Genomic DNA, 17,609 nt, shown 5'->3' with positions numbered 1-17,609 from the left:
CACAATGCTTTGCTGTCAGGTGCCACCAACTTGCCTCGTGCACACAGTCCACGACCTGCTGAGGGGCCTGGTGAGCTGTTAGGATTTAGACCCTGCTAAGTCAATCAGCGGAGGTGTTAAAGACGCCACCTCAACACAAACTTACAGGTTCCCTTTGACAAGCTGGAGAGAGGTGGAGGAAGTGCACAGAGGTGGTGGATTTAAAGTGGGTTCAATATAGCGTTATCAGTGTGTGGAAATACTACGCAGGTGCAAAAGAGCTTGCAAACAAAACACATGTAAATGTGAAACAACACCCCCCTGCAGCTTTTTTGTGCATAAAACACAAACATAAGCATTTGCCATCTTACTTTACTACAACATGATCAATGCTACACTAGTATCTATTATGCTAATCGTGTTATATAAGTGCTATAAGTGAACAAACCAGGATTTTTCTACACGTTTAACACACTTGCACATATGTTAGAAAAATATGTCACATTTAAAACAACTAAAACAGGACATGCCTATATCAGCGAAATAAAATAAACAAACAACAATGAAAGTGGAAATAATGGAAAAGTCTGTTTATCTGCCCCAACCTAGCATGTTCAGCTAACCGGCTTCTAACTAACAGTGCACAAGTAAACAATCTTTACTTCCAAGGCTAAAACCTCTGCAGGATAATGCTAATAAAAGTCTTCTCATGAAAAAAAAAAATTGTTTTTTTACTTCCTTTATGCTTAAACAAACAATAACGCAAATTATAAATCCAACCAGTTAACATTCTGATATTACATTTGTCTAGCTAGCAAAGTTTGCACTGTAATTATAGCTCAAGAACAATGATGTTATTTTCCAATGGCTCATTTCCAGGAGGGGATGCAGACATGTGCAGCTTTAAATTTCAGCCTTGATAATGCATAATGCACATTTAGTCATCATGTTCATGTTTAAAACAAAAACTGTAATGTTTCAGCAATAAGCCTGTTACAGTCATACTCCTAAACTATATGGTCTGTGGAAGTTTGACTGGTGTAGTAGCACTAAGGTTTATGGACTTAGGTGTCGTGCAAAATGTAAATGAGCTTAAAAAAAAGGGGAAATATAAGTAGAGTAATTCTTCCTCACAGCTCTGTTATTATTCCAGAGAAAAAAAACAGGGCAGTATTAAATAATAGGAAATGCAAAAAACGAAATGTGCATAGGAAAAGAAAAATTAAAAGCATGACATTAGGCAGCTCTGCGTCATTTAATTGGTGTCTCGCTCTCATCGCACACAAACATGCACGTGTATTTGGCAACCAAGCCTCTGGACATACTTGCACAGTGAGTCATGGAGCATCAGGAGACACTGAGGAAGAAGGTGTGACGCTATTTCCTCATGAAAAAATAAATGGTATAAATGACGTACATGGCATTCTGATGACATTATCTGATGTGTTTTTAAGTTGGAAGGAACAGTAGATGCACATCTGAGGTGTTACACCTTAACAGAAATATAAAAATCAGTCCAGACACAAATAAACACACGTGCTTCTGGTCAGTTTGAGGATTGTGCTAATCATCCTCTGAGTGTTGTTGACAGGCATTAGTTTCTTTGCTAAGTGTATTGTATCTGCACAGCAGGTTACAGTGCCACACCCAGCAGCTCCCTTCTCAGTCTGCTTGAGCCTTTCCAGTCAACTGTCTGAATCTTGGCTGGAAACAGGGCGGAGGTCATCATAACCAAATATGGGCCTGTTTTCCACAGAAAGGTATCTTCGGACTTACTTCTTGCATCAGCCCTTTCATTAGGCACACCTGTTCAACCGCTTGTTAATGCAAATATCGGATCAGTCAAGGGATTTAAAGGCAGATAAGGGAGAAGCTCTGTAAATTCAGTCATATAGACACGGTCAAGGTGACCTGCTGAAGGTGAAACAGGCCATAAGAATGGGGGGGAAAAATGATTGAAGACACTTTGAATGTGGCATGTTGGTATTGCAGAAACTCCTGATCTACTGGGGTTTTTGAGACACAACCATTTCGAAGGTTTAAAGAGAAAGATCCAAAAAAGAGAAAATATCCAGTGAGCAGAAGATCTGTGGGTGAAAATTCCTTTTTGATGCCAGATGTCAGAAGAAAGTGGCCAGACTACTTTGAATTGATATGAAGGTAACAGTAACTCAAATATTTACTTGTTAAAATTAAGGTATGGGTTTATAACACATTTCAACTTGCTGCAGAAGACCACACTGAGTGCCACTCCTGTCAGCCCAAGAACAGAAAACTCATGGGCTCTCCAAAACTGGACAGGAGTGAACTGGACAAATGTGTACCCATCTTCTGATGGCTGCCTCCTGCAGGATAAAACACCATGTCACAAAGCTTAAATGATCTCATTCTTGAACATGAAAATGAGTTCAGCGTACTCAAATAGCCTCCAAAGTCACCAGATCTCAATGCATAATGCGGTAGAACAGCAGATTATTGTCATGACTGTGGAGTGGACAAATCTGCAGCATCTATCATCATCATTAACAGTGTTTCCAGCACCTTGCTGAATCTGTGCCATTAGTTCTGTAGGAAAAAGGACTTCCAACCAAGCTGGGAGGTGAGTATATATCCTCTCATGAGAATCGTTTTGGTTTTATGTAGACAGATTTTAAACATGTTCTCTCTGTTGTTTGTCGTTTGTCAGTATAATACAATAGGGGCATAGTTAGAGGTGTAGCATTATTGTTTTATTCTTGAATTCAGCTTCCGGCCTGCAGTAAATCCTGCTCGTGTGCTGGTCTACTTGAAGGTGACCAGGGTCTTGATCCTGCCTGTGAGCACAACTACTGAGGATGCAAACCTGTTAGACATGCTGGTGAAAAGCCCTTCTATCAGGACTGCTCTGATGAGGTTATTGTAATCTGATAGGCCCAGTTAGGCTTCATTAGACTGGATCATAATGAGGTGAACAGACAAACACATTAAATTCAGCTGGAAACTCTTCTGTACTGCCTGAAATGTCATGTTATTGGACTACATGTTGTTGCAGTTGCAGAGGGGGGAAATGATGAAGCCTTTATTATTTCTTTAGGATTTAAAAAAAAACTGTTGAGTGTCTCACTTCACGGCTCTTCCTGTTTGAGTTTCCTCACTCTGCTCCGCACAGAGCAGACGTCCCTGCAGGATAATACTCGGATGAGCATTATCTGCAGAAAGCAGCCTCAACTTAATCCAAACTGCACTGAGGGCAGGAAACTATTGACGACCCCCATGTAGAAGGTGAGATGAGAAAAAAGCTAATTATAGCTCACAAAATCTCAAGAATTCCACGCGTCCGTGAACACAGATCTCTTTTTAGGTTTAATATAAACCCCAGCTATTTCTGTGTCAATATTGAACATGCAGAGATTACATATTTAATCTCTGACGCGGATGCTATTTTATGGTCGAGGAATGCTTTTGCTGAATTACAGCATGTTTGACATTTCGAGATTCCTCACATTCTTTACCGGTGATAAACTCCCAGTACGCTTCTGTAAGCCTACCGGCGCAATCCAGATGCAAAAATAACCGGGGAAGAAAATGACATAAAATATTTTGCAGATGGTCCAGAAATTCAGACCTGAGACTCTTGTAATCTGTGAACACTTCACATATTCGTTGCGGTCATTGTCACATGTGAGAATTGAAGCTCGATGTAGGTGATGATCTCACTTTAGTTCAGGTTTAAAGATGATTTAAAAAAAAAAACAACTTTCACTGTAATAAATCAGAAACCTGATAAAACAGAGGCCTGTAAATATTTAAGTTTCATAAAACTAACAAAGATATCTGAATTGCCCATCTGACATTTCCACCGCTGTTTATTGTTGATGATATTTTCACCTGAAACACTGATATCATCCAGTTGTTTTTCCTTCAGGAAGTTCCTGCAACTGCTCATTAATTGTTGCTGAGGGGCCAAAGTTTGAGAAAAACAAGCTGCACCACCAGCTCCAAGTTCAAGTTAACTTAAGAGGGAAAATAGAGGCTGAGGGTAGATTTTATTGTTGCATTAATGGACCGTTCTTGCACCGAATGTTTGTGCGCTACCGTGTTTTTCTGCATTTCGCCTTGCCGTGTTGTTTTGTAATATTGTCATGGGAGTTGAACTGACGTCAGATTTCTTCCTCTCATTCAGGTGGCGGGTGGACTCTAGCACTAGATCTTCATTTTCCTAATCAGCTCTTCTGCTCTCTCCTCCAGAACGGGTCGTCCATCCCTCGACCTCTGTGCTCATCCATTTCCTTCCAACTCTTTTAAGATTTCTTGTCCTTTTCACTGACTCATGATGTTTCCTTATGCAGATCCCTTTTAGCCAGGCACATTTAAGTAAGGAAGTATTGGTTGTACTTAGCTTGTTAGGGCCACCTTTAGTACTATGTTGAAGCTTTTTGCTGCAAAAACATCCTCAAATACACTATAGGTTTCAGAGCCAGGACATTTTCAAGGAGCAGGTAAGAATATATTTGCTTTGGAGTTCAGTTTCAGTGGAGTCGAGGAGCATTTTATAAATAAACTGGGAGTCCATCCAGCGTGTTTCACGTGTCTCACTCCTGTCACAGCTGGAAGAGGCTCCAATCCGTTCTGCAACAATGACCTTTACAGGCAGCAGAAAATAAATAGATACCTTTATATTATTTTTGCAATAATATTTTGCAAAAGTTAACTATTTTCACGTGTAAATAAATGTTTTCAATGTCTTCAAAGTGAGTAGTTACCTGTCAAATCAAGATGATTAACACTTGAGAATCTGTCAAAGTCTTATAATAAGTTTTGCCAGTGATCCAATAGTCTAACAACTACAGTGACCAGGTAGCAAGCTTAATGAGGAACCACGGCTGCAACCACACAACATTTTCATCCCTCTTCCCTCCAAACCAGGCTCACGTGACGCCTCGTGACCTATTACATGTTTATTATGTGAAAGCGGTGCAGCACAAGAGTTTAAACATAATTTTTGGTTGGATAATTGTTTTGAAACACTGAAAAGAAGTGCTAAGTAGTAACATGCGTACAGATGAAGCTTATGCATAAGTCTAATCTAACTTTACATCACTTCCACTTTCTCATGCTGTCAAGCTGATTGTGACATCACTGGTATGGTCCAATCATCTTTCTTCTTCAAAGCAATCAGCCTTCACTTCCCGTACATTAAATCTCACTGCACATCTGTCATTCTCTCTTGCAGACGCCTTCATGCAACCCACCTCCTCCCCATCTCTGCCTCTCCCTCATCAGTCAGTCTCCATTTAAGCCTCCATCTTCATCTCCACCACCATTGTCTAGACTCTGGGGGGTCCTGCCCTGATCCCTGTCACCGCTGGGATCACGTTCTGCTGTGATAGGCCCATTCCTTTTAAAGATCTCTCCTTATTGAAGTACTTTTAGTTTCTGGAGATTTCAGGTTTCAATCTTGTGGTCTCGGACATGTTTTTGTTTGTTTGTTGGAGACTTCAGGCCTCCGTCCCCTCACATTCATCCAGCACAGAGTTCAACCTCGAGGCTCTGACACACAAAATATGGGACGGGAAGTAAACATTTTCCTAAATGGGTAAACATTTGGCAGCCAAAGTCATATGAGTTTGGAGATATGTCGATTTTTGGGGCATATTTTTAGAGCCTTTGTGAAATGTTTTAAAATGAAACAGGAAGTTGGGAAGTTTATGGCCCCGCCGCCCACCCTACTTCCTTCACTCAGCCATGAAAGACATGTGGAGAGAGATAAAACAGTGTGTCAACAGACTGCCAGAGGCTGGCCAGTAAAGCTCTGACACAGTTTAATGTTACAGATATTTAAAATAGTTTGTTATCTGCTTGTACACCAGTTTCTGCTGTGACTAAGGATTACATGTGCTTTATAAACCATTATTAATCATTTAGTTAACCTTTAAATGCTGATTAAGAATTATAAAGAGGAAAACTCACAGTAAAAAGTTGCAAGGTTGCAAAACAACACCGTGGCCACTTTAAAACCTCGGCCAAATAATACTATCATTGAACCGTTTCCTCACCTGGCTCATGTGTGCCCAGCCCAATTTTACTCTTTAAGTGTGTTTGTGTTTGTGTGTGTGTGTGTGTGTGGGGGGGTATGTATCCATGATCGTTTATGTTAATGAGAGTGTGGGGAGTGAGTTGGAGGGCGGGGTGGGGTGGGCTGCTTTTAACCATGTAAAGCACTTTGTGCTACATTTTTGTATGAAAAGTGCTTTATAAATAAAGATTGATTGATTGAACCATTTGATCTTCATTATAAAAGGCTCAGTGGAGAATATGTACAAGCCAAAAATGTTTGTGTTTATTTAATAAAATAAAGACATTAAAAAATGCCAAAAAGCACAAAGTTTATTAACCAGCATGGATTTTAACAAAATCTGCAGGATTTATTCCTCAAGTTACTGACATTGATTATTTTAGTTTTAAATTAATTAAAAATAATCATAGTTTTCTATCACCATTTTCAATTTAAGATCTCAACAACAACATGATCATTAAAATGAATTTGTTAATTATTATTTCCATTATATTTTTAATGACATGACATGGAAGGACAACACACTCAAGATCTACGAACAGAACTTGACAAAAAAACATATGTAATATATATTATGACACCAGATGCTATCTGGTATTATAATTGGAATATAATTTAAATAAATATGCCATTCTGAACTGTTTCATGAGAGCAAGCGTCTGGGTATGTGGCTGCTTTGCTCTTAGTAACTGCTGGGATCCACTGACTCGGGCCTCTGGGGGCTTGGACCCAGGTACTGTTCAAACTCGCTGCGATCCAGATCATACAGCATGTCAGCCTTAACCCGTTCTAAGTAGAACTCCAGGGATGGCCCAGGAAGGCACTGGGGGCCTCCATAGACCCTGAACTCCCTCTGATTCCCAATGGGAGCTGCAGGACTGGAGAAACCTTCCTGCATGTGGCCCTGCTGAGGGTCAAAATACCCTTGAGCCCGTGCAGCGTACGCAGGAGGGTTTGAGTACATGATAGGATTATTTGGGGCTGTGGCTTCTTTTGCTTGGTCTGGGAAGTCAGGGGTGTTTGCATAGCTGCTGTGACAAGGGGTGTAGTTAGCTGAGGAGTTTGGGAAGGTGTGTGCATTTTGGAAAGGCTGCTGGTGATTCTGGAGCAGGTAGGTGAGGTTGTAGGGGGGTCTGAAGCCTGAGCTGCATAATGAAGGTGTCGATGCTTCTGGAGCCTTGGGGCTTTTCTTAAACTGCTTCCTCCTGCGTGGCCTGTACTTGTAGTTAGGATAGTCAATGGTGTGCTGCACTCTTAGACGCTCAGCTTCCTTCATGTAGGGACGTTTTTCAGCCAAGGACATGGCTTTCCAGGTTTTCCCTGCAGAATAACACAGCAGTAGAGCTCTATACATTGACTAGCTTGATAAAACTGACCTTTGACTAATAAAATAAAATCCTGGTTTGAGGCCATATCTGAAACATATTGTGTTATTTAAGAAACAAAAGACACAGATTATTATTTTACCTAGTATTTTGCTCAGGTCGGTGTTTTCCAGGTCTGGGTTGAGCTGTGCCAGTCGCCGGCGCTCCTCTTTGGTCCAGATAATGAAGGCGTTCAGGGGCCTCCTGACCCTCTGCTGTGCCGCAGCAGATTTGGGTTCGGGGCTGGTGCAGCTGGAGTCCGAGTTCACCGACAGCGGGCTGGAAGGCCCTGAATTCGGGGAACACACCTGGGCCATCTGGTCTCCGTCTGCGATTGGCAACTCTTCGCTGCACGAAACGGAGTTGTTCGTGCAGAACTGGAAATCTGCGGGGTCCTGACCGAAGTACATGTTTGCAGATGGCTCTGTTGCTGGCTGTCATCCTCCTGACGATGAAGAGTGATATATGTGGGCGCTCCTCCAATGGGAGGCCAGGAGGAGTGGATTTAAGGTGTGAATTCCAGGTGTGTTCTCGGGTCTGTGACCCGGCGACCCAATCAACGATTTTACGAAACTTCAGATTGGGGTCTGTGTAGAGTCTGTCTAAACCCCACAGTTTTTTAAATCTAATTAGAAAAATAAAGTTTCACCCGTTTTATTGCCAAACGGAATAAACTCAAAGTCAACGTAATTTGTGTCTTTATCCACGTGTAGATGACACAATGGAGGTTCTGCACTGGGACAGGATTTATGTTTGTGAGGTGAAAACGTGACACTTTTATATCTTCTACATAATCAAAAAAGGTTTAAGACTTGTTAACATACTCAGATACAAACAGTGAGCTTTGCGCTCTTTAACTGGACAAAACAGACACACCTCCTCTGACCCACCTATTAAACCTATTAGTAAAACCAAATCACGCCTTTTGATCAATAGTGCCTAAGGGCCAGGGAAGGAATTGATGAGCCCACATCAAAAGTTTTCAGGAGGCAAGGCTGGTTACTAATTACACTGTGTCTTTCAGCTCTTATCGGCCATCCACTGTCTTTATCAAAGTTAATTTTACACGACTGAAAAAAAACGTGATCAAGGCGCGTTTATAACGCGATTACTGGTCGCAAATGTTTGCGAACACGCACACAGAGAAAAGCGTTGATAGGCCCACACAAAGACCCATGATGAGCCATTATCCGGGACAGCAAGAAGGAGAAATAGCCTGACCTTATCGGTCTCAGCGAAAAGATGAAATAAACAGTGGAACAGGCTGACTGGCTCCCCGAAAAAAAGTGGATTGAAATCCTCAGACATTCAGACGCACAGAAACTGCAGTTGGCGCATCGCTCTCCAATTCCAGCTCAAACTGTCTGTGCCACCTTCTTCACAAAGTTTTATCCTAATTTAATTCCAATACACACACATGAACAGATTTTATTTAATTTGCTGCGAATATTAAAGCTTTCCTTCACACTTTATACAGTTTGTAAACGAAGAAAACTGTCAGGACCGCAGTTTCTTTACAATAACACACAAAAAAGGAAATAGCCACCAATTAAGTCCACGCAATGACATTATAATGATAGCAGCAGTCATTTACAAGCACAATGGGATAAAAGTGACTTTAAATGAATAGAAATGACCAGCCCAGAAACCCGGGAGGCTCGCGCTCCCTCTGTAATGCAATTTGATGCCATTACAGGTGCTAGCTTCCCCTTTACGGTTTCCATGAATGTCTGTCTTTGCAACTGACGGCATACATTAGACAGACAATAGGTGCATTATGCAGACAGTTGCAACTTTGAGTCTGCAATATACTGTGCATCCGTGAGACCTACACCTGCTCTGCATTATCTCTTCAGCAGAGTCACTTACACGCAACTTTAAAGTGTAAATGTTCTACGGTGCTGTTTAAAGTACAGAGTGTTAATACACAAGGGTTTGCACTGATCTTAAGGCGATTTCTGCTAGAATACACATATTAGAGAAAACACAAGTCCCCACTTTAAAGGGCTTTCCAGCGAGCCTCGAAATGAGCCCGTAATAGGAGGTTTTTTATTTGCTTTTGCTTTGGACTTTGTTTTAACGTCGCAGTCAATCAGGTGAAATGGAGATCTTTAAGAAACTCAATAATGTGTCATGCAGGCAAACTCAATAATAGACGCGATTAAGGTGAGTTGTTTCAACCGTGTTCCCACTATTGGCGACCAAATATAAAACTAAGAGTCGAAACTGATAAGCTGGTATGTAGCTTTGGTAAAGAAACCAATAAAAAAAACTTTTAAAAAAACCCATGACAAATGTGAAGGTTATATGTCAGATTTAAAGTCGAATTACTCGTCAGAATAACTGGTGATTTGGTGGTGGGGGAGGTGGGGGTGTCCTTGTTTCACAGCTTGTCAGAATTATAGGTTGAATCCACATCTGCGGGGTAGAGCGGGACGCATGCTCCAACGTGCTGTGAAATGCGCTAATGGATTTAATCAATTACCTTGAATGGCGCAGCGTGAATACAATAATGTTAGTTTCGGCTGACTATCAGCGCGAACTGAGAGGGCTAAATATTAGACAACCTCTCTGTGTGTGTGTGTGTCCTTTTATTGTATAACCCACTCCAAACCCCACCACCAGCAGGGCTTTCCTTTGCTGAAAAATGTTTGAAAACGTGTTAAAAGTCCTTTATGTTTGGCTTTATTAATGAATCCTAATCTATGAGGTGACAGTAGGGTATCAGTGCATTGTATCATAGCCAAACAAGCAGCGAGCTGCCACTGAATGGGCACTATGCTTTCTGAATAGGGATTGTTCTCTGTGGCTTTCTGATCACAATGTGCCATTGTATTGGACAGAACTCATATATGGGACACTCCTCTCCTTCTCCACTTTGGATCAGTGATGATCAGGCTGGCACAGGTAGAGCTGTGCAGTCAGGACCTGTAGTAATACCAGAGGGATACCTTATGAAGGGACAGGTCAGCAGGGTCTTGGAAACGCTGGACGATGCCTTGGTTGGATATTTACTAGATGTGGAGCATGCACTCATTTGGTTTTGGTTTTGTGGTTTTCCGCTTGTGGGCTCTAGTTTTCCGTCTCTGAAGGTGCTCCAACACCCATGCTCTTCTTGTACTATGGATATAAAGTCATTTAAGTTTGCTGACATGGAGACGCTTTCTTCAGGCTTCTGTCCAAAGGAGAAATCTGATCAAAGCCACAGAGGTGCAATGCAGGAGGCCCGTGTCTTGACCTCTGACACTGCAGCACTGTATTCTGCCTCGGCTTCACTGTCATCCCATTGACTTTCCTTACAGTGCCTCATTCATAAAGAGCTTCATTGTTTTATAGCTGGAAGGTGTGAAGAGGATATGATAGTGTTGTCTCAGGTGACCGTGATCTTCGCGGCGAGAAGCTATATTACATTGTTGAAGTATTGTATGGGCACAGCAGGCCAGCTTGAGATATACTCTGTCAAGTCTCAGACACCATTCTATGCAGTGGTTCCCCCGCCTCCAGCTTCACTTCTCAATCGCATGTTTGAGCAAATTCAACAGCAGATGAGGCCTGCAGGGTCCCGAGCGTCAGCCTCCACACTCCCCGTGTAAACAGCGCCCTGCCCGGCTGGCCCAACGTCAAGCCAGCTGAGAGGATTACATGCCCCCTGGTGTAGACAGGCTTAATGTGGCCTCATTAATAGAGCACAATGATGCCCCCACCTCTGAGCAGAGATAACAAGCAGAGCTCATCCAGACTTCAAACACAGCTCAGACAAACTCGGGAGCCCGGGTGGTTCAGAGTGTCCAGGTGAGGCCACGGAAGTTGAAGAACTTCTGCACTTCTGCACTACTTTAAGTAGCAACTGCAGACTTTATCGCCCAAGTGTGCCGAAAAAGGAGAAAAAGTGCTATTTCAGCATCTAGAAATGTGAAGATTTTAATGAAAGAGGACATGCACTTCACAGTGTAACTGAGAGTACGGCAAAAGCACAAACAGCATGAATAAAAATCCAGTAATATAATTTTTTATGGGACAAACTGTCTTGTAAAAAGTGCAAAGGAGGAAATTATTTAATGTTTTAGAGGAAGCCTTTTTAAAGGCCTTCTGCTTGTCAGTTGACTTGTGTGTGTATGTGTGTGTGTGTGTGTGTGGCATTTTCGAATCTTATTTTATTTTCTGCACTAAGTGACTAATTAATGTAAGAAAAAATCACTAATGAGTAAATTAAACAGTGCTCTTGTGTTCACAGTATTAAATCACAGCCTCCAATTCCTCTGTCTATCTCCTTCCTCCTTAAACTGCTTTCTAACTTCATTTCATTTGTCTGTCATTCAGAGCTGCTCAGACTGAGACTGGCTAATGAGGCGAAGCTACGATCTCGCCGCAGAAGCAGCTCCATTCTTTGTAAATTAGGAATTGTATCCTACACTGATAAGAGCCCTATTTGCACAACTGAGTTGACATCTTTTACTTTCCAGAGAGCTGAGCTTTGGACATTGGATGTCCTCTGTCCCACGGTTTGAAACCAAACTTGATCCCAGACCTCCGCCTCACACCTGTGCCCGGCACACAGCAAAGAAGGAGTGATGCATTTAACTGTAATTAGCCCTGATTATTATCTGAAACTGGCCTGAGACTTGCGAGACACAGCCATGCACAGCGTCTGTCTTAAACGGCTCATTCAAGGCAGCAGATAATCAAATTGATCTGCCGTGCCCAGCACCGACAACAATGTCTGAATGTTTAATTAAGCAGTGTGAACTGGTTAGACTCAGACATTAGATTATTTGGAGCAGAAACCAGACACAAAACGCCCGTCTGAAACAAATCTTTTTAGCCAGCTGATTGAGGAAAATACTTGATTCCACTTTGTCATTCTTCTGTGCAAACCTTCAGGCAGCCACACGCTCACAGGGCTGATGTTTGTGCCTCTTTGCACATAACAAAAAAAAAAAAATTGTTTAGCTCGCTCCTTTTCTCTCTGTTGCTCGTCTGAGACCTGATACAAATTCAAAAGGATCTGCTGCTTTGAAGATAAGAGCTGTAGTTCTGCCATAAACAATGATTGTGCTGTTTCTTTCCTGTGGCGTGATTTATTTAAAGTATTATGCTTTAAGGATTTGGGCAGGTTTTCCTGGCAGGGCCGGCTGTGTATGTATCCACCGGCCGTATTGGATACTTGAGGATTCAGGAAAACACTCAGGGAACCACAAGGAAAGTCATCAAAGTGAAACCTTTGGCTCGCGGGGTGAAAATTTACTATTTAACTGAAGCGCACCTGAAAAATTATATATTTTTTTAAACACTTAACGAAAACTTTGCATCACTCCTTTTTCTATTCTTGCATAATTAAGATCTGCCTGCATTTACTAAGGTGGCAATGGGGGTAGGGGGTGGGTTTAAGACAAACACAAAGCTTGTGTTGGTGCACACACGCACAGGCATATGCTTCCTTTGATAAAGTGTTTTTATAACAGCACAAATTCTATGGCAGCCTCCCTCAAGACAATATCTGTGCAAAATACCAAGTTATTTATAGGGAGTGTGCCATTTTGACTCCAAAAAAATAAACACGAGCGTAATAGCGAGCTCAGTAGAGATGCGATGAAGCTGCAACCAGTGAGGTTACACTCCGGCACAGGCTTAATTTATAGAGTGCGAACAGGGGGCAAAATAGAAATCTCATCAGGATGCATTGAGTTTTATTAGATATGAATGATGTCTTGATTCGGCTTTCATGTCTCCAAAGCATACAGAGGCAAGGTTGTATGTATGTTTTTTGCCTGTGATTGTGTTCCAAAACAGGGGGAGGGGGAGGGATCTTTTGAACGTCCACACCAGGATACAGCTGCCTGTGACTAATTTCAAACTCCCCTTCTAGGGCCTAGGCAACCCATTTCACAAGTAACACACATCACCAGGCATCTGTTTCCTGTTTTCATTCTTTGAGTTATCTTATTTTCCTTATTTCCCCCTCACCTGTTACAGTTCACGTTCCTTCCATCATGCAGCACGGGCCACGGTCATGCTTGGACACGAGGCCGTCAGATGTTGGCCACCGAGTAGTACTCATCATACGGTTTGTGGCATAAAATCGACTAATTTAACTGTATTAATAAAAGATAATACAGTGAAAAATGTATTTTTCAACATAAAGTTTAATGGCAACACACAGACTACAGTTTTCCATACAAAATGAAAACGCTTTTAACACCCCCAGCTTCCTGTACATAAACAGTATTTTTCTCCTAACACCTACGAGCTGTAATATTTCAGCAGTTTTTCATCAGTTGGTTTCAGGATCTTCTTCTCAGGCATGTTAACAACCCAGCCTGGAGAAAGGCCAAAGAAGATCTGTCGTATATCCTTCCTCATGGCCAGCATGTGATACAGTTCATCCTTTGAAATATCTGGCAGAATGTAACCATACTTCTGTGCCAGGGCTAGCCGGGCCTGCTGGATTTTGTCCGGGTCTGCCAAATAACCCCGGTTGTCAGCACTTGTGTAATAAGGGAGCATATTCTCCCCGGGCAACATTCGCTTTGGGATCGGCTGCCCACGGACAAAAAACGGGACGGGTTTGATGAGGATATCTGCAAAAAGTGAGAGCACATTTTCAGGCCTTTTATCTTAAAAAAATATTTAAAAATAAAATACATCGACTTGGATAAGTGGATAAGATCAGTCATTAATGAGTTACCGAGACTTATGGGATCGTAGAAACTGGTTGTGATGACCCCTCCGTTCCTTTCAATAGCAGCTATGGCTCCTTCAGTCGCTCTCTGAACCTCAATGTTGATTTTTGCAGCAAAAATCTCAGCGCCCTGGAACAGGACAAACACATGAGCTTTAGTCAGAACTGGCTAAAATAATAAACTAAATAAAAATACTGAGGAGTCAAGACCAGCATCTTAATCTGTTACTGTCACAGTGACAACACTGTCATGTGGTGCCACCTACTGGTATGTCTACTGAAATTCTTCAGTTCTAACCAATTAAATAACATTACAGTGATTTTAAAGCCATTCTTACAGAATAAAACATTTGCTGGTCAAACTATAAGCTGTTTAAATTGTTTTCTTTGTCTTGCAGCAGCTATGCATAAAGTCTTCAGCTCACAGGCTCTACTGATGACAGAGAAAATACATTTGTGTGTTTTCCTCATAAATATTTAAGATGTTCTGCTCATAAAACAGATAAAGGAAATGAACAGGTTATCCATTAAGAAACCTTTTACTTTCAATTTCCATGGAAAGGAGATCCTCTGGTGTTTGTAGCATAGCATTCATAATTTATTTGACCTCAATAATCACGTCTCTCAAGTCTTGTTTCGGTGTTGACACTAAATACGCCAGGAAGTAGCTGTTTGTCCTCAGATGATTGTTAAATGATTTTAAAATCAGCTGTGATGAAAAATCAAGCTTCCTAATTTTGCCTAATTTGATCTCTATGAAACAGATGAACAGATCAAAAACCTCGTCAACAAGCTGGACTCCATAGTCGCGCTTCAGGGGCTGGATTGTGACTCCTCTGGCATTGACGAGCTGGGTCAGGTCTATAGGCTGAGTCGGGTCGACTCGTCCCAGATCGATCAGGTACTGCAGCCGTTTTAGCGTCAGAGGGTGGTACTGCTGACGGCGACTGAGGAGGAAGAAGAAGTACAAATCGATATGCACTGCTCAGAAAAATGAAGGGAACGCTCGATCATAGCAGCGTAACACAAACTGAGTTAAACTTCAGGGATATCAATCTGTCCAGTTAGGAAGTGGAAACCACTGTGAATTCATTTGAGTTGCACCTGCATCTTTGCTATCTCCTTATCTCTCATGACTAACTTTTGTTTATTGCTACTGGCAGCATGAGATGGTAACTGCAGTCCATTCAGGCTGCACAGGTAGTCCAGCTCTTCCAAGATGACAGATATGCAAGTGACATCGCGAGTAGGTTTCCTCTGCCACCCACCACAGTCTCCTTATATCTCCTCCCTTCAAAACTGTGGAGGACATACATGGGGATTGGACATTACATGGGGCAGTATTTGATCTTTTGTGCAAGAAGGAGAGGAGCAGCATTGCCCATGCTCTACAAAATGACCTCCTGCAGTGTGCTCAGGCACATTTCTGGCTGTCAGACTCCATGAATGTGGCATGAGGGCCTGATGTTCTTCAGTGGAGTCTGTGCTCTCATCTATGAACAGAAGAAGGTGCCAGTGGCAGACCTGTCACTCCAGGTGTCTACTCACAAATGGCAGTCCAGCTACACAGCATGACTCTAATGCTGGTATTAAGAGATCAGTGTGGGTAGTGCTGTGTAGATAAGGTGTACTGACTGACAGATAAAACAGGTTATAAATAAAGCTTTGTGTTTTCTGATCCGAGCTTGATGGCAACCAAGTGCATCTGTCATTTATGCAAATTCAGCGTGCCTCTTACTCAAGCAAGCATTCATCGGTTAGCTTCACAGATAAAAGGCATTTGACGCTTTTACCTGTGCCCTTCATTGAATCCGTATTTTGGTATGGCCAGGTAAAAGGGGGTCTGCCCCCCCTCGAAGCCCAGCCGAGGTCGGTTCCCTCTCTGCCGCTCTCCTTTGTGTCCTCTGCCGCTCCTGTTGCCACCATACTGCCCTCTGCCCCGGCGTTTCTCCTGCGACACAGGACCATTTAGTACCATCTCCTCTTGCTTGCACATAACCTCATGAGAACAACTATCTCCGCTGGATTACTTTAGCTGACATTAGCTGCGTTAGCCACAGATCGCTACAAAATTTACGAGAGATTAAAACTTACCGTTTGCCGGGCTCCTGGTTCAGGCCGTAGGTTCGCTAAGGTTATCCGCGGGAGGTTCTGCAAAACATCCAGTGCTTTACCGCCTGGTTTCTTAGGGAAAGACATGTTTCGGTCGCTCACATGTCAAAGGTAGCAAACCAAGGGCATAGAGGTCACGTGACAAAGACGGCAGTGGAAGTATTTCTCGTTGACGCTGTTACGTTTCAAAATAAAAGATTTCGGAGGTTTGGCGCTCCTGTTTTCTAAAATAATCCGTGTTAATATGAAATTTTTATTATTTAGAAAACAGCCAAAATGGTCTGGCTCACGATAACATTAATTAACTTATTTTGAAAATGTCCCAAGCAAAAGCCAAACGTTGCTAGAATTCTTACTAATATTCATCATTATTACACCATTATTATTTTTTTACAACTTTCTTATAGTATTGTCTCTGCACACCACCACTGTGGATTTAAAATCAAACAATCAATATGTGCAACGACTAAAAAGTGAAAAATGACATGGGGAGGAGGCAAAAATTACCTTGGGGTTGCATCAGTTATAGCATCTAGTGTGAAAAAAAAAAGTATTCCAAGTCAAAACATGCTACGACCACGTGAATAAGGGATCAGCTGAAAGTAGCATATTAATTTTAATACTTAAATATAAAATCATTTGCAGTCAATGATTGCCTGAAGTCTGGAACTCATTAACGTCACCAAATGCTGTCTTTTCTCCTTTGCGACCCTCTGCTAGACCTTTACTGCAGCCACTTTCAGTTGCTGCTTGTTTGTGGATGTTTCTGCATCCAGTTTTTCCATTTCATAGCCAAAAAGCATGCTCTGTTGGGTTGAGATCAGTTGACTGACTTGACTATCGAAGAGTATTCTTTGCTTAAAACCCAAACCTAAACAAAAACTCTTGAGTTGCCTTTGTAGCTTGCTTTGGGTTATCAGTAATTACTTTTGCGGCATTTGGCTGAATCTGCGAAGAGAGTATTTGTACACTTCATAATTCATCCTGCTGCTTCTATCAGCAGTTACATCATCAATAAACACTAGTGATCCATTTCCACTGGCAGCCATACATATCCACACCATAACACTGCCCCCACCATTCTTGACAGATAACGTGGTACACTTTGGGTTGTGATCATCCTGGTACAAATTCACCTCGGTTTCATCGCTCAGAAACATTTTTTTTCCAGATCTGTATTGGCTCTTTTGGATGTTTTCTGGAACAATCCAATCTAGTTACCACAGCTCTGCAGATCATCATTGTTCTTGGAAGTAGCTTATGTTTAAACATGTAAAGGTTCTTCTTTTTTTATTATTATTATTTATAAAATTTTGAATTGTATTTCTTCAGCTGTGCAGTCACATTGTCTGTATTTTTCAAATACAGAAGTGTGCTGTGGAGGATTTAACAGCCCTCAAAGAGGCGCTCATCGACATTT

At 41.9% G+C, this 17,609-nt stretch overlaps 2 protein-coding genes across 2 annotated transcripts; both read right to left on the bottom strand.

The window, feature by feature from the left end:
• Positions 1–6,716: 6,716 nt before the first annotated feature.
• sox32 (SRY-box transcription factor 32) lies at positions 6,717–7,808 on the bottom strand. The gene is made up of 2 exons (XM_084940375.1): positions 7,502–7,808; positions 6,717–7,354 (listed from the first exon to the last, which is right to left on the bottom strand). Exons 1-2 carry the CDS (start codon positions 7,806–7,808, stop codon positions 6,717–6,719), a joined length of 945 nt encoding a protein of 314 aa, XP_084796501.1.
• Positions 7,809–13,523: 5,715 nt separating this feature from the next.
• Positions 13,524–16,362, bottom strand: mrpl15 (mitochondrial ribosomal protein L15). Its single transcript, XM_084939547.1, has 5 exons — positions 16,172–16,362; positions 15,871–16,028; positions 14,859–15,024; positions 14,084–14,207; positions 13,524–13,976 (listed from the first exon to the last, which is right to left on the bottom strand). The coding sequence occupies exons 1-5, from the start codon at positions 16,274–16,276 to the stop codon at positions 13,639–13,641; spliced, it is 891 nt and encodes a 296-aa protein (XP_084795673.1). The 5' UTR covers positions 16,277–16,362; the 3' UTR covers positions 13,524–13,638.
• Between the last annotated feature and the right edge of the window lie 1,247 nt (positions 16,363–17,609).

This window comes from Perissodus microlepis, chromosome 9 (assembly GCF_051167445.1).
Source record: "Perissodus microlepis isolate ML-2025 ecotype Zambia chromosome 9, ASM5116744v1, whole genome shotgun sequence".
NCBI lineage: Eukaryota > Metazoa > Chordata > Actinopteri > Cichliformes > Cichlidae > Perissodus > Perissodus microlepis.
Note: the sequence above shows the minus strand (reverse complement) of the source record. Positions and strands in the feature narration are given on the sequence as shown.

Excerpts from the sequence above, each read along its gene's own strand:
- mrpl15 (XM_084939547.1), bottom strand. The coding sequence starts at position 16,276 with ATGTCTTTCCCTAAGAAACCAGGCGGTAAAGCACTGGATGTTTTGCAG. Across the intron at positions 16,029-16,171 it reads AACCAGGAGCCCGGCAAACG|GAGAAACGCCGGGGCAGAGG; the intron begins GTAAGTTTTAAT and ends CCTGTGTCGCAG. Across the intron at positions 13,977-14,083 it reads CTACGATCCCATAAGTCTCG|ATATCCTCATCAAACCCGTC; the intron begins GTAACTCATTAA and ends CACTTTTTGCAG.
- sox32 (XM_084940375.1), bottom strand. The coding sequence starts at position 7,808 with ATGTACTTCGGTCAGGACCCCGCAGATTTCCAGTTCTGCACGAACAAC. Across the intron at positions 7,355-7,501 it reads CGACCTGAGCAAAATACTAG|GGAAAACCTGGAAAGCCATG; the intron begins GTAAAATAATAA and ends GTTATTCTGCAG.